The following is a 17,664-nucleotide window of genomic DNA, read 5'->3' on the forward strand; positions in this document are numbered from 1 at the left end:
ATTTGTAAAATAATAAGAGGAGTTTACCTCAATGTAGTACGTAGAACACTTCCGTATGATACTCTCCAGAAATTAAAAAGAAAAAATCGAAAACTTACATAAGAGTAAAAAATAAATAATTAAAAACCTATTTAACACAATTCAAATCAATTTAGCACAATTAAAAATTAAAAAGAATCTTTTTATTACAGCTCTGATTCATACTGTCTAAATAATGAGTATAAATTGTCCTCGATTTCTCTCCCCCCGGGGCACTATGACACACTCCAAACTGATGGAGTGTGGAAGGGATCGACCTACTTTTGACCAATATATGTATTGTACTGGATATAGTCTTCCATTCTTTCTAAAACGTTACTAATGAAGCTACCAATGTAAACGTGTTGTCCTGACCCTCACCCTTCGTTCCACTTATGTCATAGGTGTATTCCATCGAGTTTAAATCGGTACCCTGCGTTCTCATTCCATCTTCTATACTTTCATGGCCATGAACAATTCTCCAAAAGCACCTGCTGTAAATGCAACACCGCAGGGAGCATGGAATTGTCCAAAATGTTAAAACAAGAGTCGGCGATCACGGTTGCACGCATAACCACCGTCCTATGCCCTACCGTGAGCAACAGCTGCAGACCTTACCTCCCTGGAACTTCGTTGTTGGCACAATGCACTCCAACAGCAGACATTCTTCTGCATCCATGTCCACCAATCTGATCGGAACAGGATGTAAGATTCGTCAGTTCATAAGTGATAACGAATGTCACTATACCTTAATTGCGTAAATGATTAGATGAACCTATCCAATCATGATGGGAATTAAGGTTTTATTTATTTTTTGATAGATTCAGAATACGTTCTATTCCTTAAATTACTAAGCTATTTTAATACCAACACTAATCAGAAAATGATTTTACCGAAGATTTTTGGAGATGTAGAAAATGTTTGCAGTGACAAAACGAAAGGAAGACAACCCAATTGTTTAACATCATTTTTAACACTGCGTGGTAGTGCCCCCAAGGTAATGACGCAAAACCTGAAAGGTGGCAGCAATTTTCTTTTCGATTTCCTGAAAAAGGGTTTTTTTTTTTTTTTTGAATCCTGCTTGGAGTATACCAGTATTTCAACTTTTCTTATTGGATTGCAGTACTTATCACCTGCCATGTTTTCTTGTACATTATTCAAAAATAATAAATAACGAATGTTTCAAAAACACTTAATTTATATAATTCACTGTTGATAGTTGTGGATCACGTGGTAAAGTTCCACAAATAACAGACAAGAAATGTAATTCCAAGTATAATAGTGTTGTACCAGTCAGGTTTCTATGCTCGCCTTACTAAGTTGAAGCACGATAGGTCTTTTACATAACCCAATAACTTTGGGAAAACAAAAAAAAAAAAAAAAAAAACATACCAAGTAAAAAATTGGCAATAATTTACTGTGGCCATGTTTACCCGGTACCGGTACAGTATATACATACAACTTATTTTTTTCACATATCAGTATAGTATGAACCAGAGCTGCAATGTTCATTACGTTCTACGTTGATATCAATATTTGTAAAATAATAAGAGAAGTTTACCTCAATATAGTACGTAGAACACTTTTTAAGTGTTCTACGTACTATATTGAGGTAAACTTCTCTTATTATTTTACACATATCAGTATGTAAATTTTGTATTTAGCTCAATCGAATTCTTGAATGAATTCTCAAATGAATTCTTTTGCATATCTTTTTAAACTTCCTTTTTTTAAATTAAAGTGATTCCTTACATTGTAATAGATTTGTATGTACTTGTGTTAGAATATGGACGACAGTTGTACGATGGTAGGTTGTTCCAACAATCAACTACCCTCTAGCTCAATGCTTCCCAAACCTTTTCCTTCATAACTCAAAACCGCTTATCAGAAAGTCTTTTTTACCAAATGTAGGTAAAACGCTAACTGCACAGAAAACATATATAGCAAGTGAAGAGAGATCGGTAAAAATTAGGAAGCGAACAATGTTTGATGCAATGTCTTTATTTTTAAGATCTCTAAACATTTTAGCGGCCACAAAAAATTTGGTAATTATTCACCAGGAATATTTCATCACCCAGGTCCCAGCTAATGAGTATAATGCCACTGCCCCATCTTATTTACTAGTTCCGCAAAATTGGGAGCTTTTGGAGACAGAGCACACCTCACATGGTATTTGGGGTTCAGCAAACAGTTTCGTTTTGTGCTCTTTATGAATGCAAGAGTGGAAAATCCTACTTCACACATGTAGGTGCTTGGAAACGGCAATAATTGCATCACTGCCTTCCTAGCTATCACAGGATATTCATCTTGAAGTGTTAACCAGAAAGACTTCAAACGGCCCTTTTCTTCAAATCACATTTTACACTGACTGCTTGATCTAAGTTCCATCATTTGCTCTGCAAAACCATTAACACTATCGGGGATTTCAGTCAAGTCACATAGAAATGTGTTTACAATCCACTGATGTATAGACCTTTCTAGTTCAGGAAAGTATTCCTTGAAACGCAAAGATTGTTTTATTAAGTGGGTGATCACGTCACATCCTTGATTTCACTGAAATCAACCCCATCAGCATTCTCCAAGAACAAAGAAAGGGTGGGGAAGAATGCAATTTTATGTTGCTCTGTCTTTTTTAGCCAATACTCTAGCTTTTCCTGAAACACTTATTTTTTCACTTGCAGATATCCTATTTTCCTTTTTTCCCTTTAAGTTGCAGATAAGTGCATTCATGTTGTAGAAAATATCAACTAAATAACTAAGCTGAGCTAACCACTTCATGTTGGAAATTATTTCAACGAGAGCATGCTTCTTTTCTACCAAAAACATCCCAATTTCAGTCCTCAGCTCCCTAAAGCGATTCAGAACATTCCCTCTTGAGAGCCAACGGGTCTCCGCGTAGAAAACAAGGTTCCGAAGAGTCGTGTTTAAAGCGCCTATCTTGGTTAAGTTCACTATGGTAATGACGTTTTTCATGACTTCCTCTAGTTCAGGAACAAGACCTTTGACGGCCAGAGCTTGGCGGTGAATCATACAATGTGTTGACAGAATTTTGGGATTGTGTTGCTTTGCATGATCTATTAAGCCTGAATGCTGACCCAACATTGAGAGAGCACCATCACTGTTAATCACCACACAGGAATCCCACGTTAAACCTTCTTCGCTAAAAAATTCATGAATAGCGTGGGATATGTCAATTCCTTTACAGGTCATTTTCAAAGGCTTGCAGCAAAGAAGATCTTGTTCAATCGTGGTTTCAAACTTATAACGGACGTAGACCATCAACTGCGAGTCGTTGGAGACATCCGTAGTTTCATCCAATTGAACAGCAAACTTACCACTCCGAATGATACGGCGAATAAGTTCTGCCTTTATGTCTTCAGCAATGATTTCAATTCGGCGACTAACGGTATTATTGGACAGTGGTACTGCTGCCACTTTTTGTGCTTGGTCAGACCCACGCATTATTTCATTGATGTGAACAGCAGCTGGCCGGATGAGGGTTTCCCCCTATTGTGTGTGGCATCTTTGATTTTGAAATCAGGTAAACCACTTCAAAGCTTACTTTTGCTGCATCCTTTTGATTAATTGTATTGGAATCCTTGTTAGTAAGTCGCTGCTTCTTTATAATCCCTTCTAAACATTGAAAATATGATGGAGGCTTGGACAACAGTGTTGGATGTTTCCGCTTCATATGGTCTTGGAGTTACCCTTTTTCAATGACTCATTGCGTAGAACGGCAAAGCACACAACACATTGTGGTTTCACGACTCCCTTATCTTCGATATAGGTGAAACCTTGTTCAATGAAGTCTGGCGCATAAGAACGTTTGGTAGCACTCATTCTGGGTAAGAAAAAAGATGAAAATTAGGATTTGAATATTCATTATATTATTTTAAATAAACTAAAAATAATATAATGAAGATTACCTTTTCCAAATGAGTACGGTACGATTTATAAACAGCCAGCGCGATAGCCTCACACCGCCACATCTAGCAACAACACTGCACTTAAGTTTAGACTAGACTCATGTTGCTCATGTTTAGACTAGACTCACTTGAGTTTAGGGAGGGGTCGGTTTGTTATTTGGTTTTCTGGAGCATTACCAACTAAGGCCATATTGCTCCGGGAATATGCGGTGGTCATTCCCTTGACCTTTCCGCATCCTCCGTATTTGGAGGATGCGGAAAGGGGGGAATAGGGGGGGCGATACGTGTAGACGTATTTTTTTAATTCTCCACGTGCTTGCGAGCGCGGCAAAAATGATTGAATCTAATAACAAGCTTATGGCGTATTTATTAAATAGCAAATAAATACTTATTAGGCTGTTTTGACTAGACTCACTCACTTTAGTTTAGGGGGCGGTACGTATCGCCCCTATCGGTGCACACTGATTGATCACTTTCTTCTTCTACACTGTTACGATAAATTTTAATGTGTATTCCGAGGTGTGTCGTTACCCAAAGAAAAACCACTTTTACCCAATTTTGGGTAGCACTGCTGTAGCTGAAAGCAAATATTTAAAATGTATACGTATATAGGAACCTCAGGAATGAGTATCTGAATTTTTTCATCCATATATTAGGGAGATAGCAGGAAAATAATAGGCTCGTTAAAAAAAAGCTGTAAAAAAAAATCCGAGGGATGTTCCTTTTTGGGTAGATAGAAGAGGATATATTTCCCATCCCCACACACCCTTATTTAAAAATCGAAAACTGAATTAGGTATTAATATGACACTTTTTATTATTTTTTTTTTTTAAATCGTCGGCTTTTTTTTCCGGGATTCAATGAGGGCAAAGCAGGATTGAAGAGCGAAAATGTTATTTTAGCCCCAACCCCTTACTGACCTAATTTATTTTTCGGTAAAAAAAAAAAATAATAAATAAATAAAAACATTATTTTTATCATAGTGGGGTTGCCCTTTTTCTCGCTTCTGTCATTCTGGGAATTTTTTCGGCTGGGCCTTTTTACCCAGCAGAAAAAATAAATAACCTTGGACTTTTTTTTTTTTTTTTATTATTATTCAGTTACGCCAGTATGGGACTTTATTCTGGCCATTTTTTCCAGTTACGGCCATTGTCGCTTCCAAAAATTTCGTGGGAAGGATGTGCAGGAGGATTATCTAACAATAAAATGCCATAAGGGTTTTCATTTGCATATAATTTTTCCTTTTGAACGGTTTTACTTCTCTTAGAAATTTGGACTTTTCCAAACTTAGTGAAACAAATTTTCGAAATTGTATTTAAATTCTTATTCAGTAAATATCTCGCTCCGTATAAATAAAAATAAAAACATGAAAAGGGCAGTCCGAATTGGTGAGGTTTATCCTTTCTCCTCCCTTAACCCCACATATATAGGACCAAAGATGTGTGTATATATATGTGGGAACCAATCAGATTTTCTTTTGGGAGTTGCAAACGATTATTACTTATTCTGAATTAATACAGTATTATTTCCATCCTTAGATCTGTTTGGCGCTCCGATAAATTCTCAACGGTGTTGATCTTCTGCTACCACCAAACTTGTGTCTGATTGGTTTTGCCTTACCTGCGCAGATGCCATTGAGCACCAACTGCTAGTAGCAAACACGGTCGCCTTCCCTTTTGAAGGTCCAATTTGTTTTAACAATCAATTTATAGGGAACTAAACATAAAACTGACACTATAATCTTATTTATATTTGCATTTATTCATTTATGCGTGACTTTGATGTGATTATCACCTAAAAATTCGCTAAGACGTTTATATCGCACGAGTTTTCGTTGTGAATAACTAACTTGCCATGGCCTTAATCGGATTAGAAATTCCTCTATACCTTCCAGAAATGTAATCGTATGATAATTCGTTTAAAGAATTAGGCTGCAATCTATACGTTAAATGATGTTAACATTAAAAGTTTTCAGTATCTTCTATTTTATAATTGTAATTTTAGAGGAATTAGTACACCATAACTGCATTGGCACGCGACACTGCTTCTATATAAGCAGAACTGAGAGATACTAGAGGTTGGGAGGTCCGATGCCTATATGGTACACCTTTCATTGCTGTAATGTTATTGATAATATCGTTATGATTTGACCATGGTAGGCGTGTGTTGACCTTCTTTTCCTGCCCGCTACCTTGTGCCTCATGTTTATCGCTTTTTTTTTTGTTTTGTTTTCATCGAACAACTAAGTACTAGAATAAACAGCGTGTAGTAAACTTATTTGATTGAAAAGAAGACCACAAAGAAATTTGAGAATGAAAGTGTTAACATGTCTCCTGATAAGTCAGAGGACCATACAGAATTTGTGATGAAGCCTAAATTTAAAGAGGTGGAGGAATTGACATCAAAAGGTCTTTGCTTAGAATGTTTTGCAAAAAAGAAAACTTGCCAGGAATCTAGGAAAAGAGCAATTAATATCTCAGGTTTACACGACATTGAAGTTTGTGACAGCCAGGATAGAGATTCAGATGTCGGCGCCAGAAAACTAAGAAAAAGAAAGCCAGCACATGTAAGAAAGGAATAGTAAATAAATAATAAATATTCATTTATTGCAACTACAGCAAGCCCATCACAGCACTAGGCTAGGGGCATAAATTCAGTACAAAGGAGACAAATATATATATATATATAAAAATACATAGCATATTCTATATATACATTAACAACGAATATGAATTGTAATGATCAAAAATATATATTGCTGAACATCACATTTGGCTCTCGGATGTAGTTACTGGGTTGCAGACAGGTAGCTGTTTGTATTTCTCATAATTTGTTTGGAAATGAGACTCCTGTAGGCTTCAGAGTTGAGAAACTTCTTACAATCAATGTTGTGATAATTTATGAGGTGAAGGGATGCATTGGGGAACATCCTGTCCATTTGTTTTAGTCTGGAGAGTTTTTTTTTTTTTTTTTTGGTAGTTATTGGCGCATCGGTTTCTGTGGCCATAATGCACCTCCCAAGGTTTTTGCAGTACTTTGATCCAAGCCCGAGGCGGGATTCGAACCCGCGACCTTTGGGTTGCCAGGTAGACACTTTACCCACCCGGCTAGCCCGGTCGGCAGGAGAGTTTGGATTTGAATTGTTGGTGGGAGCTATTATGTTGGCTAGGTTTGGTGAATTGGTTGCAGAAGTAATTAACTTTGCAAGAAGCATGACTCCAGAGTTGTTGTTATTTGGTTTTTAGGAGCATTAGCAACTAAGGCCATATTGCTCCGGGATATGCGGTGGTCATTCCCTGACCTTTCCGCACCCTCCGTATTTGGCTCGAACGCCGGTCTAATCAAGAAGCGTGTGCTACGCACTGCTGCTCCTTCCCACCTGGCTACGGAGGCGCCTGACTCCAGAGTCGTTGATCTGTAGCGGAGGCTTTGTTTCTGAGTTTTTATAAAGTTGTTGCCTGGATATTGTACGGGGAAAACGAAGTTTATTGTTCAGCCATCTAAGAACCCAATACTTTTGGGCAAGGAATTTTTTTACGGTAACTTGAGGAGCACCAGACCAGATTTCGGAGGCATAAGACAGAATGGGAAAAATGCATCTCTGAACATGGTTTATAACTGTTTTTCTATCTTGAATCGTCGCTGCTTCTTGTTTGATCAGCCATTTTGATTTTTGAATTTTTTTTTAGCAACATATACATAGTGAGAATTAAATGAAAGATTTTTGTCAAAAACGATTCCTAGGTCTTTGTGAGCGTTGGGAATTGAAACATTTGCAATTTTAATTTCTATGTGGTTTGGTTGTTTCTGTAAGGAATAAGTTATTTGAGCAGATTTGTTTGTATTTATAGTCAGATTGAGATTCTTCAGATACTTGATGATTCCGCACATCTGTAAATTCGCATCATGGCTAACATTGGAAATGTCATCACAGGATTTGGAAATAATAAACAACTTTAAATCATCGGCATAAGCCAGCAGATTTGGATTTTCTTGTAGAAGTGGTTGTAGAGATGCTGAAAATATAACACTGGAGAGAACACCTCCTTGAGGAATGCCTGTTGTGGTTGTGACGAGAATATTATCAGTATTAGTGAGGAAGATGAGATTTCTATGATTTAGGCTGTGCTGTAGATAGGATATAACCATTGTGTCAATGAGGAAATGATTTTTCAGTATTTCAATGGCTTTCTTGTGATCAACGTTGTCGAAAGTTCCTTTGATGTCTAAGTAAAAAACATCGCATTGTGCTTTATCCTGAAACGCAGTTTGGATGCGCACAATGGTGTCAGCTAGGCTTGTTGTTGTGGAGCGCCCTGTAGGACCAAAATGCATGTTGACAGGTGCATTAGCGAAGATCGCATCCTGAAGATATGGCAGCATGATCTTATCAATAATTTTAGCGATTACTGACGGTACAGCAATTGGACGATAGCTTATATGGTTATTACTACTAGCCTGTTTTGGAATCAGGCTAATTCTAAAAGTCTTCCATAGTCTTGGAAGGAATGGCTGGGAGATGCAACTGGAAATAATATGAACTAAAGAATCAATGATGAATGCACTGGACATTTTAATAATAAAACTAGGGATGCCCTCAGGGCCTTCGCTACTATCAATTCGTAATTGGTTAATAATTTTCTGAACTGTATTCTTGTTTACAAGTTGGTTGATTAGCAGGGCTTGACTAGGAAGCATTTCATGTTGCACGCTATTTGCGTGTTTATAAGAATTGAATTCTTTAAATCTGTTTTGCATATCTTCATTGCAGATGTCAAAATTGCATGATTCAATTGCATGAAATTGCAATTCCATATTGAATTTTATCCATGAATGGATAAAATTCAATATGGAATGGTCATGTTGCGAGGTAGCTCTTGTTTTTGAACAAAGTGCTCTTTTATTATGCTTGAGCCCGAATTTTTTTGAGCTGAAACAATGCTCTGCTCTCTTTATACTTTATGTATGTTGATGAAGTGTCGTACTTCTTCCACTGCCTGTGGCATTTTTGTTTCCTTTTAAAGTATGGTTTTAGATGAGATTTGAACCACGGTTTGGATTGAAAATAAAATCTTACAAGTTTGGATGCCGACTCTGTTTTTAATTGATTTAATCATTTTATTAGTAGAAACGTGGCGTCCTGAATAGGTATATTTTTAAGAGAATCCCCATGGATAGTATTTTAAGAGCTGCAAAAATTTTTCTTTCTGAAGGAATTTAATTGATGATATTCTTTTAATGATGATTTCTAGAGAGGGTCGAGGATTTCCACAGCAAATTGCTGCTTGCAGTTCTATACTTTTGTGGTCAGATCTAAATGTAATGTTGCTGCTACGTTTTTCTTGAAGATTAGAGTAAACAAGATCAAGCGCTTGATTACCTCTTGTAGCAGGGACGTTGATATTTTTAGCTCCTAGAACTAATAAGGAGTCGGATAGCAACTTCATTTGTAAATTATATTTGGGCAGGGGAAGATTAAAGTCGCCCATTATAATTATGTTAGATTGAGACTTAGGAACAGTGATGATCCAGGTTATTACTTCGTTAATAATATCATCAGTAGGTCCAGGCGGAATATAAATATTATATATTTGAAGTAGTGAATCTTTAACTTGGATCAGAAGAGAAATTCCTTCGAAGTTGTAGGAACAGGAGTTGTAGGTGTTAATCACTTTAATGTTGGATTTTAAAATAATTGCTGATCCTCCACCTCTTCGATTAATCCTAGATGTCATGTATGGAGTGTAGTTAGATTTTTCGGCAGTAGAAAAACATCCTGAAGAGGTTCCTGCATCCATGCTTCAATTAAACAAATTATGTCATGAGTTTCTTCAACCAAAAGTGCTATAAGCGTAGGCAACTTATTTTTTACGTTTCTTACATTCTGAAGAAAAATGACGAGATTAACATAGGTATTATAAGGATGTTCGCAAGTATTAGGAAGAAGGATAAATGATGGACTATGATTCGAACCCGGACTGGTATTTTCTATGAGGTACTTCTGTCTCAATCAAATAAGTTTACTGCAAGCTGTTTTAACCTTTATATGTTGGTAGAATATTTATAATCAATAAAAGTTAGAGACATCCTGTTCGTTGAAGCCTTTATTCAGATTTCGGGAGTTATATCGGAAGTCATACAGTAGCTCAAATTGCAGCATGTGTCTAAACCTCATCACGTGATTTGGAAGCTGAGATTTCTGTAGTGGGTGTGGTCTTTTTTTTTTTTTTTTTTTACTTAGATGGGGTTCAAAGATGAGAGATGGGTACTTATTGGCATGTTTGGTACGAAGAATATTCAAATTGCTGAAATTTTGAGGAAAGGAACATAGATGCTGTTCCAGATTTATCGAAATGTTTTTGTGGGAGGAGCCCTCCTCCTCCCACAGAAATAACTTTCTCAGGAATCATGAATTTTTTTGATTTTGTTCAGCGCCCAGGCTCCCCCCGGCCCGGAGTACAAATGGGACGCCCACTACCCGGCAAGCAAGAAATGCCCTCAGGAGTGGGACGCCAGAGCTACTCAGACACCATACCCGCATCGTCGCAAGCCTGAATCCTGTGCCTCGGATCATGAGAGTAGGGACCTAGTCCAGTAGTAAGGTTTTAGAAGCATCAGCGGCTAAGGCCATATTGCTCCGTATTTACTGTCTGTAAATTACGTGGTCGTTTTTCTGTTTGCTGGACGAAAAACTCGAGTTTAAGGAGAGAAAAAAAAAAAACAAAAAAAACTATGCTATCCTCGCTTGAGACCAACTGACTCAGCCATGTTGTGAAAAAGTCCATAAAAATTCCTCACTTCATCGAGGGACTCCAACTCAGGTCTTTTCCACCTGGTGTGGAGAGGATGGCGATTCTACCAACTGTGCTACTCACAAGGACAGGGTAGGGCATTCCGTAGCCGAGTGGTCATGAGCGGAAGTGCAGTAGCACACGCTCTTTGAGTAGACCGGGGTTCAAGCGCCTGATTGCCGAATACAGTCGATCTGCCAACCCGCACTGGACCAGCGTGGCAGATTATGGTCCACTTCCCTCAACATGAATTGTGAGGAGGCTTCCATCCTGCAGTGGGTTCATAATGGCTGCACTTTACTTTTTACTTTATTGGCACGGTTGACCCTTGCAGGCGAACCCACTAGCTGATTGATCCTGGGTGAGCCATCCAGGTCCACCCATCGAAGCAGGGGGCCAAAGAGGGGTGTTGCAGCTGAGCCCCCTCAACCACCAGTATCTCCTTTTCCGAGTTTCCAAGGGTTCTTTTTTGCACAGCTACATATGATTTTGTACGAGTGCTTTTTACAATGTATATGTATACTATTCGTGATAGCACTTGGCTTCTGTTTTCTGAATTACATACACTTACTCAACGGGAAGAAGATGTCGTGTTATACACACACACACACACACACGATAGAAGTAATAATATACACACAAATATACACACACAGATTACGCAATATACACAAATATATACGTAAATTAGTGCTCGTATATAACATCTTTTTTTCCCTTCTCTTCTTCCCGTTAATTAAGTGTATCTAATGCAGAAAATAGGCGCCATGTGCTATCAGGAATAGTTTTCACTAGTTTTTATTTACCTAAACTGGCAATACAGTACTGTTACGCTATTTGGCTCGTGTTTGGGAACTAAGAATGCCGACTCACAGTGCTGTTTCATCTTGCAGCGTGTATACGTGCAAGTCCGTTCTGAACAGTAGCTTTTATAATTGGAAATGATTCAGAACAGCTCAACGAATAACTACTGTAATTTTGTTTCCTTTAATAAAATATTACATACGGGAATATGAAATTCGACAGATGTGTACAAAATGCTATTGTGCGAGTGGTTATAGTACATTCTAAATTGTCTAGTAAAGAGAAGACAGGATATGATACCGAATACAAAAAAGAAATTACACATACGCTCAATTGGCAACTATAATTTGGAAGATGTGACTCTCGGTAAAGGAAATTTTGCCAGAGTGGAACTAGCTACTCACAAACTTTTAGGCGTTCAGGTAAGGCCAGTGTTTCCAAAATATTTTTTTCAAACCGGCATTGCGTAACTTGTTATGCCATACCAATTTTTTTCAAATAACTAGAGTACTCGATAATACTGTTCAAAGCAATGTTCGGTTTAGGAAGTTTTATGAATATGCTTTAAGAATATTGGCTCGATTAAATGGATAACTTATTTTAATTGTTTATCGTAATAGTGTAGGCCTGTTATTCATATACTATATACGAGTATATAAATAGTGAGTCGTCCCAAAAACTTGGGTTTATTTTGCATAAAAAATATAAGTGTACGAATACAGTATAAAGCACTGACTGTTACTGATTTTCCGAAGTTCATTTTTATTCTCGATAAGCAAAATTCCAGGCCACAGTCGTGTTACTAAGTAAGGGCCAGCCAAAAAAAAGGTACGGACAATTACTCTTTATTTTGATAACTTCAACGAGAAACGATTGGCCACACTTTTGTCCGTTAACATTTCAAAGCATCTTACAGCATTCATCATGTCTTGAAAGATCCAACAACCTCTGTGGTTACTGTACCAAACTGTTACCTTTGCACGATTCCAGGGCAAGTCGCAGGTCTGCAGAATGATGCAAAAAGCGCAAAACATTGAGCGGAGCAGGCGAATATCAAATATGCTCTCCATTAACAGCCTCCTTACAAGTGGCCAAATGTCGCGGTACGGAATCAAGATGGGGACGATTGCCATCTTGGTGAAAACTGAGCTATGCCTCTTGCACTTGTGGTCTCATATTTCATCCCAACTTTTTCATAACTTGAATACACAACGTTGTCAATAAACATCCGTATTCATATTCAACTTTATATTATTAATAACTTTTAATCCTTAAAGCCATCTATCTTGGCAGGATCTGGCACCTTTGTTGAGAAGTCTTTGATGGGGGGCCTGATGAGAGAAGGTTAGTGAACGTGTCATTATATTTCGAATTTTTTGAGAGCGGGGAAGCAGTGGACTTGGATTGGCTTCAACAGGATGTCCTGCAAGTCAGTACGCCACAGTACCTCTCAGAGGTGGAAGACAGTTGTAATTAATGTCTTCCAATACCGTATTTCAAGTGTTGGCCTAGTATGCCGCTTCCTAATGCCGACGATACACACGGTTGCCCCTGGATCCCAAACAGAAACGTGATTCGACACGAATTTCTTGTCTCCAATCAGGTTAAAAGATAGCAGACGTTGAAGAAGATATAACTGCGTCAGAAGCAGACAAAGCTACGGTTGGCGAGAATGCAGCCCTACTGCTCACACTATTCATAGTTGCTCACCAATACAGGGGCAACTACGAATAGTGTTAGTAATAGTACTGGAAGCATGTGATGCAAGAAAGCAAGCGCATGAGCTTATGTAGCTTCAGCGAAAAAAAAAAAAAAACACAATTTCACACATCCGTTCCCTCTAAAAATTTGTCCAGTTCCTCCTTAAATTTAAGTTATCAACTTCTACAATGACAGATGGAAGTTTGTTCCAGCAATTAACCACCCACTGGCTAAAGGAAAATTTCCGCACATCGATTCTAAAACCGTCTTTCTTCAATTTGAATTTATGCCCCTTAGGTTCGTAATCTGAGCAAGCGGAGGAATCCCATCGGAATTCAGCGTGCTCAACCCATTCAAGGCCTTATACACCTCAATCAGATCACTTCGCAGGTGCATAGTCTCCAGCCGCTGAAATTTGCAGAGCTTAAGCCTTTTTTGGTAAGAGGACCTCCTCGTTCCCTTCACCAATCTTGTTACCCTTCCCCATACACGCTCAAGCAACTCTACATCCTTCCTAAAATGAGGCCTCCAGACCTGTATGAAGTACTCAAGGCGTGTGCCTGACCATCGCCTTATACAAAGGAATAATCACCTCCTTTTCTGTGCTAGCAAAATTACTGAATATCATTGACAATACCCCATGACCTGCTCTGGCAGCCGATCTGCATTGCTCAGAAAACTTCGAAATTTGACTGCACAGTTACTCCCAGATCTTTTTCATTTTATACTACCCTAAGAAGTAACCCCAGAGAAACGCACACAATTGATCCTGCTCAGATAGCAAACAAACTGAATGAGTATTTTGCATCTACATTCACACGTGAGGAATTATTAAGGTTTGAAAATGACAGAAGGTTATCAAATTGTAGTAGGATGAATGAAGGGATCCTCTTATCAAGAGAGGCTTAAGTTCTGCAAATTGCAGTGGCTGGAGACTAGGCACCTGCGCGGTGATCTGATTGAGGTGTATAAGGCCTTGAATGGGTTCAGAACGCTGAATTCTGATAGGATCCTTCCACTTGTTCAGATTACGAACCTAAGGGGGCATAAATTCAAATTAAGAAAAGACAGATGTAGATTGGATGTGCGGAAATTTGCCTTTAGCCAGCGGGTGGTTAATTGCTGGAACAAACTTCCATCTGTCGTTGTGGAAGTTGATAGGTTGAATAAATTTAAGGAGGAACTGGACAGGCATTTGGAGGGAATGGTGTGATTTTTTTTTTTGGCTGATGCTGCATAAGCTCATACATTTGCTTTCTTGCATCACATGCCACTACTAACCACTACTACTAATTGGTGCGTTTCTCTGGGATTACTTCTACCCATATGTAGTACTTTGCATTTGTCAATGTGAAACTTCAGTTGCCACTTCTCAACCCATCTGCCCAAATTTTCTAGATCCTGTTGCAGTAGCACACTGACGCCATTACTGTCATTAACAACCCTGCCAACTTTGTATCGTCTGCAAACTTCGACATTAAGCCTGATATACCTTCATCAATATCATTGATAATTATACAAAACTCTCTCAAAACAACAGTGGGCCTAAAACCGAACCCTGGAGGACTCCACTAATAACATTAGTCCACGAACAGCGGCGTCTATTGGTTACCACTCTGTCTTCTCCCACTCAACCACCCTTTTATCAATTGTAGCAACCTAACCATAATACCATTCTACTCCAATTGGTACAGTAGTCATCCATGCGCCAATGATCCTGCAGTGCATCTTTAACCAGCGACTCCATTAGTTTCCTCGAACAGAAGTTAAACTATCGGGTGTGTAATTACTCGTGTCACCCTTAGATCCCCCTTTGTGAATTAAGGATACATTTGCACATCTCCAGTCCGTGGGTAACTTCCCTTGATTCCAAAGATGCTCTCATAATTATGGCTAAGGGTTTACTTACTGCTTTTGCTGCCTCCTTTAATATAACTGGATAGATCCCATCCATCTCCAAGTGCCTTTCTTATGTTTATCTTCAACAATTTCTCCTCCACTTTGCTCTCAGGTATTACAAAATCATCTAGCTCCTGCCAGAGTTTAATTGACCTCTGCCATTCCCCTCCCTGAATAACTCCTCATATGTGAACATAGATGCAAAATACTCATTCAGGTTATCAGCTATCTGAGCAGGATCATCAACAATCGAACCTTCGATGTCAAGTGGACCAATCTGTGTCATCCCCCTTCCTTCTAGACTTCATATAAGTAAGGAGATCCTTGTTGTTTTTCTTAGCATCCTTGGCCAAAGATTTCTCGTAATCTGCCTTCACTTGTCTAACTCCTTTTTGACTTGATTACAGACTAGCTTATATCTGCCATTGGCTTCCATGTCGCCTAATAATTTATAGGCATCCCATGCATTTTTTTCCCTCTGCCACGAGTCTCATTAGTTCATCTGACATCCATTTAGGCCTAAATGGATGTCAGATGAACATTCTTTGTCTGTCCATTTTCTCGTTCTTTTGATGCCACTAGAGGTGTGTTTTAATACTTCTTACTCATTGTTGATTACAGCAACCAACAGTTCAGGCCGATTCCCAAACTCCGTCAGCTGTTCATAACATTTTTCCTTACCCATATTTAAGGCACTGCACGCTTTTAGACGATTTTCGCTGACTGTTTTTTTTTTTTTTTTTTTTTTTTAATGCTGATACGTACACACGTTTTTGTAGTACAGATTCCTACCTAACAGTAGTACAGACACCATTGGATAGTTGTACGTCACATTCATGCATACAATTTTCAGTTAAATTCGTCCATTATTTTTAATGTTGGACTAATTCAATGACGATCAGTGTATTTGTTTTTGTTTTGAAAATCTATTTAACTAAGGTACCGTTCTTTTAGTGGATTAGGTACAAATACGAAAATGCAATAGAGAATGTTCTGTCGTATGTGCTATCTTCTAGGCTGAAAATTAAACTTGGTTTTCATTTTCAAAGGGCTTGTTCAAATTACTAGGCCGGGTGCAAGTGCACCTTTTGCACCCACCTAAAGCTAGCCTTGTATTGTTCTGAGTATAATATTTGTAGAATGAAATATTCTAATGCTTATGGTCTGATATTAACGATCAGAAAAGAAAATTATGTTTATATTTCTGGACAGCCACGTAGGACAGTAATTTACACGATGGAGAGAGACTAAAAGAACAGTACCTTACTTGGAAGTCAGGTGGGCTGTAACTGTGGTCAATTCAAACGATGTACTGCGCTTGATCATCAATTATGGCGTCCTTAATAAATATTATTTATAATCCCACGATCATATAGGTTAGAGGAATCTGTAATTAATCATTTTTGACAAGAATAGTCACGCGGCATTTAAGTGGCCTTTAATGGGCAAATACAATAGGAAAATGTATTTCACCCATTCTTTGTAATAGTTTATCCAGTCCTTTTTTTTTTTTTTAACCCTTTATTGGTCGACTAGAATTTTTGCGCGACCGCTTAAGGGTGACCTTAAGCGCTAGCTAATTATGCTTATTCAACATAATTAGCTAGTGCTTCAGCAGTCATCTAAGTTAGAACCACGGTCGATTCAAACGCGTGTGCTACTGTACACTTGGTGTAATCCTACTTTCTGTCAAAAACATTTGCAATTGCGCTCCAGATATGGAAGTTATCTGCTAGTTAGGACGCAGTTTTTTAGTATTTTTTTCCTAACTATTTTTAACCACTTTTCAGGGGAATCTTGATTTTTTACTTTCAAAAATCGGATCTAGTTATAACGGTGGGTTTCGTTTTGGGTACAGAAAATCTGGTCAGTTGAGCTATCGCCCACGTTTAAGATCTATGCTTTACATTGCGCTCTAAGATAACCGTGACCACTTTCATACGAATCGAAAGATAATTCATCATCGTTGTGTCACAACCTTCTGTAACAGTTGAATAAAAGTGGCTTGCAAGATAATTTTTTTTTTTTTTTTTTTTCAAATATTTCTTCAGTATGCGAGTCTACTTTCACGTAGTCCTCAGTGACGGTATACTGGTTTTGCCTCTTGTCTGGAGAGGTCTCAGTTCGATTCCCATTGACGACTGGAGGAATTTCTAGAGTCGTCTTCAATAGAGGCTGTATTGAAAAGATGTGCCTCAGAGGTGCCAATCTGAGGCGGGGGGGAGAGAGAGGGGGGCGCGAGCATGGGCATCCCGTGAATTATTCCGAGTTTTTCAGCCTGCACAATATGCAAATCAGTCTTTGAAAATACTTGTATAGATATGCTACACAATGTCGTAATATGATTTAAGTGTCGCCGAGGCGCCTAAAATCCTACAGCTTTCACGAGAACCTCCACGAAATCGTTCGTACACTTACCCTAAATATTCTGTTCATCTACGTTATCAGGAGGCCGCAAGGTTGATGGTCATCCTCTCTCTTAAGTGCAACGGTACTTCCAATTTATTCAGGCTCTGAGGGGGGGG

General features: G+C 38.4%; 1 protein-coding gene across 1 annotated transcript; it reads right to left on the bottom strand.

Annotated features, from left to right (window-relative positions):
- Positions 1 to 2,631: 2,631 nt before the first annotated feature.
- LOC150081100 (protein ZBED8L-like) lies at positions 2,632 to 3,480 on the bottom strand. Its single transcript, XM_090380922.1, has one exon. It carries the CDS (start codon positions 3,478 to 3,480, stop codon positions 2,632 to 2,634), a length of 849 nt encoding a protein of 282 aa, XP_090237048.1.
- Positions 3,481 to 17,664: the final 14,184 nt, after the last annotated feature.

This window comes from Mastigoproctus giganteus, chromosome 9 (genome assembly GCF_048544385.1).
Source record: "Mastigoproctus giganteus isolate SK-2022 chromosome 9, ASM4854438v1, whole genome shotgun sequence".
Taxonomy (NCBI): Eukaryota; Metazoa; Arthropoda; class Arachnida; order Uropygi; family Thelyphonidae; genus Mastigoproctus; species Mastigoproctus giganteus.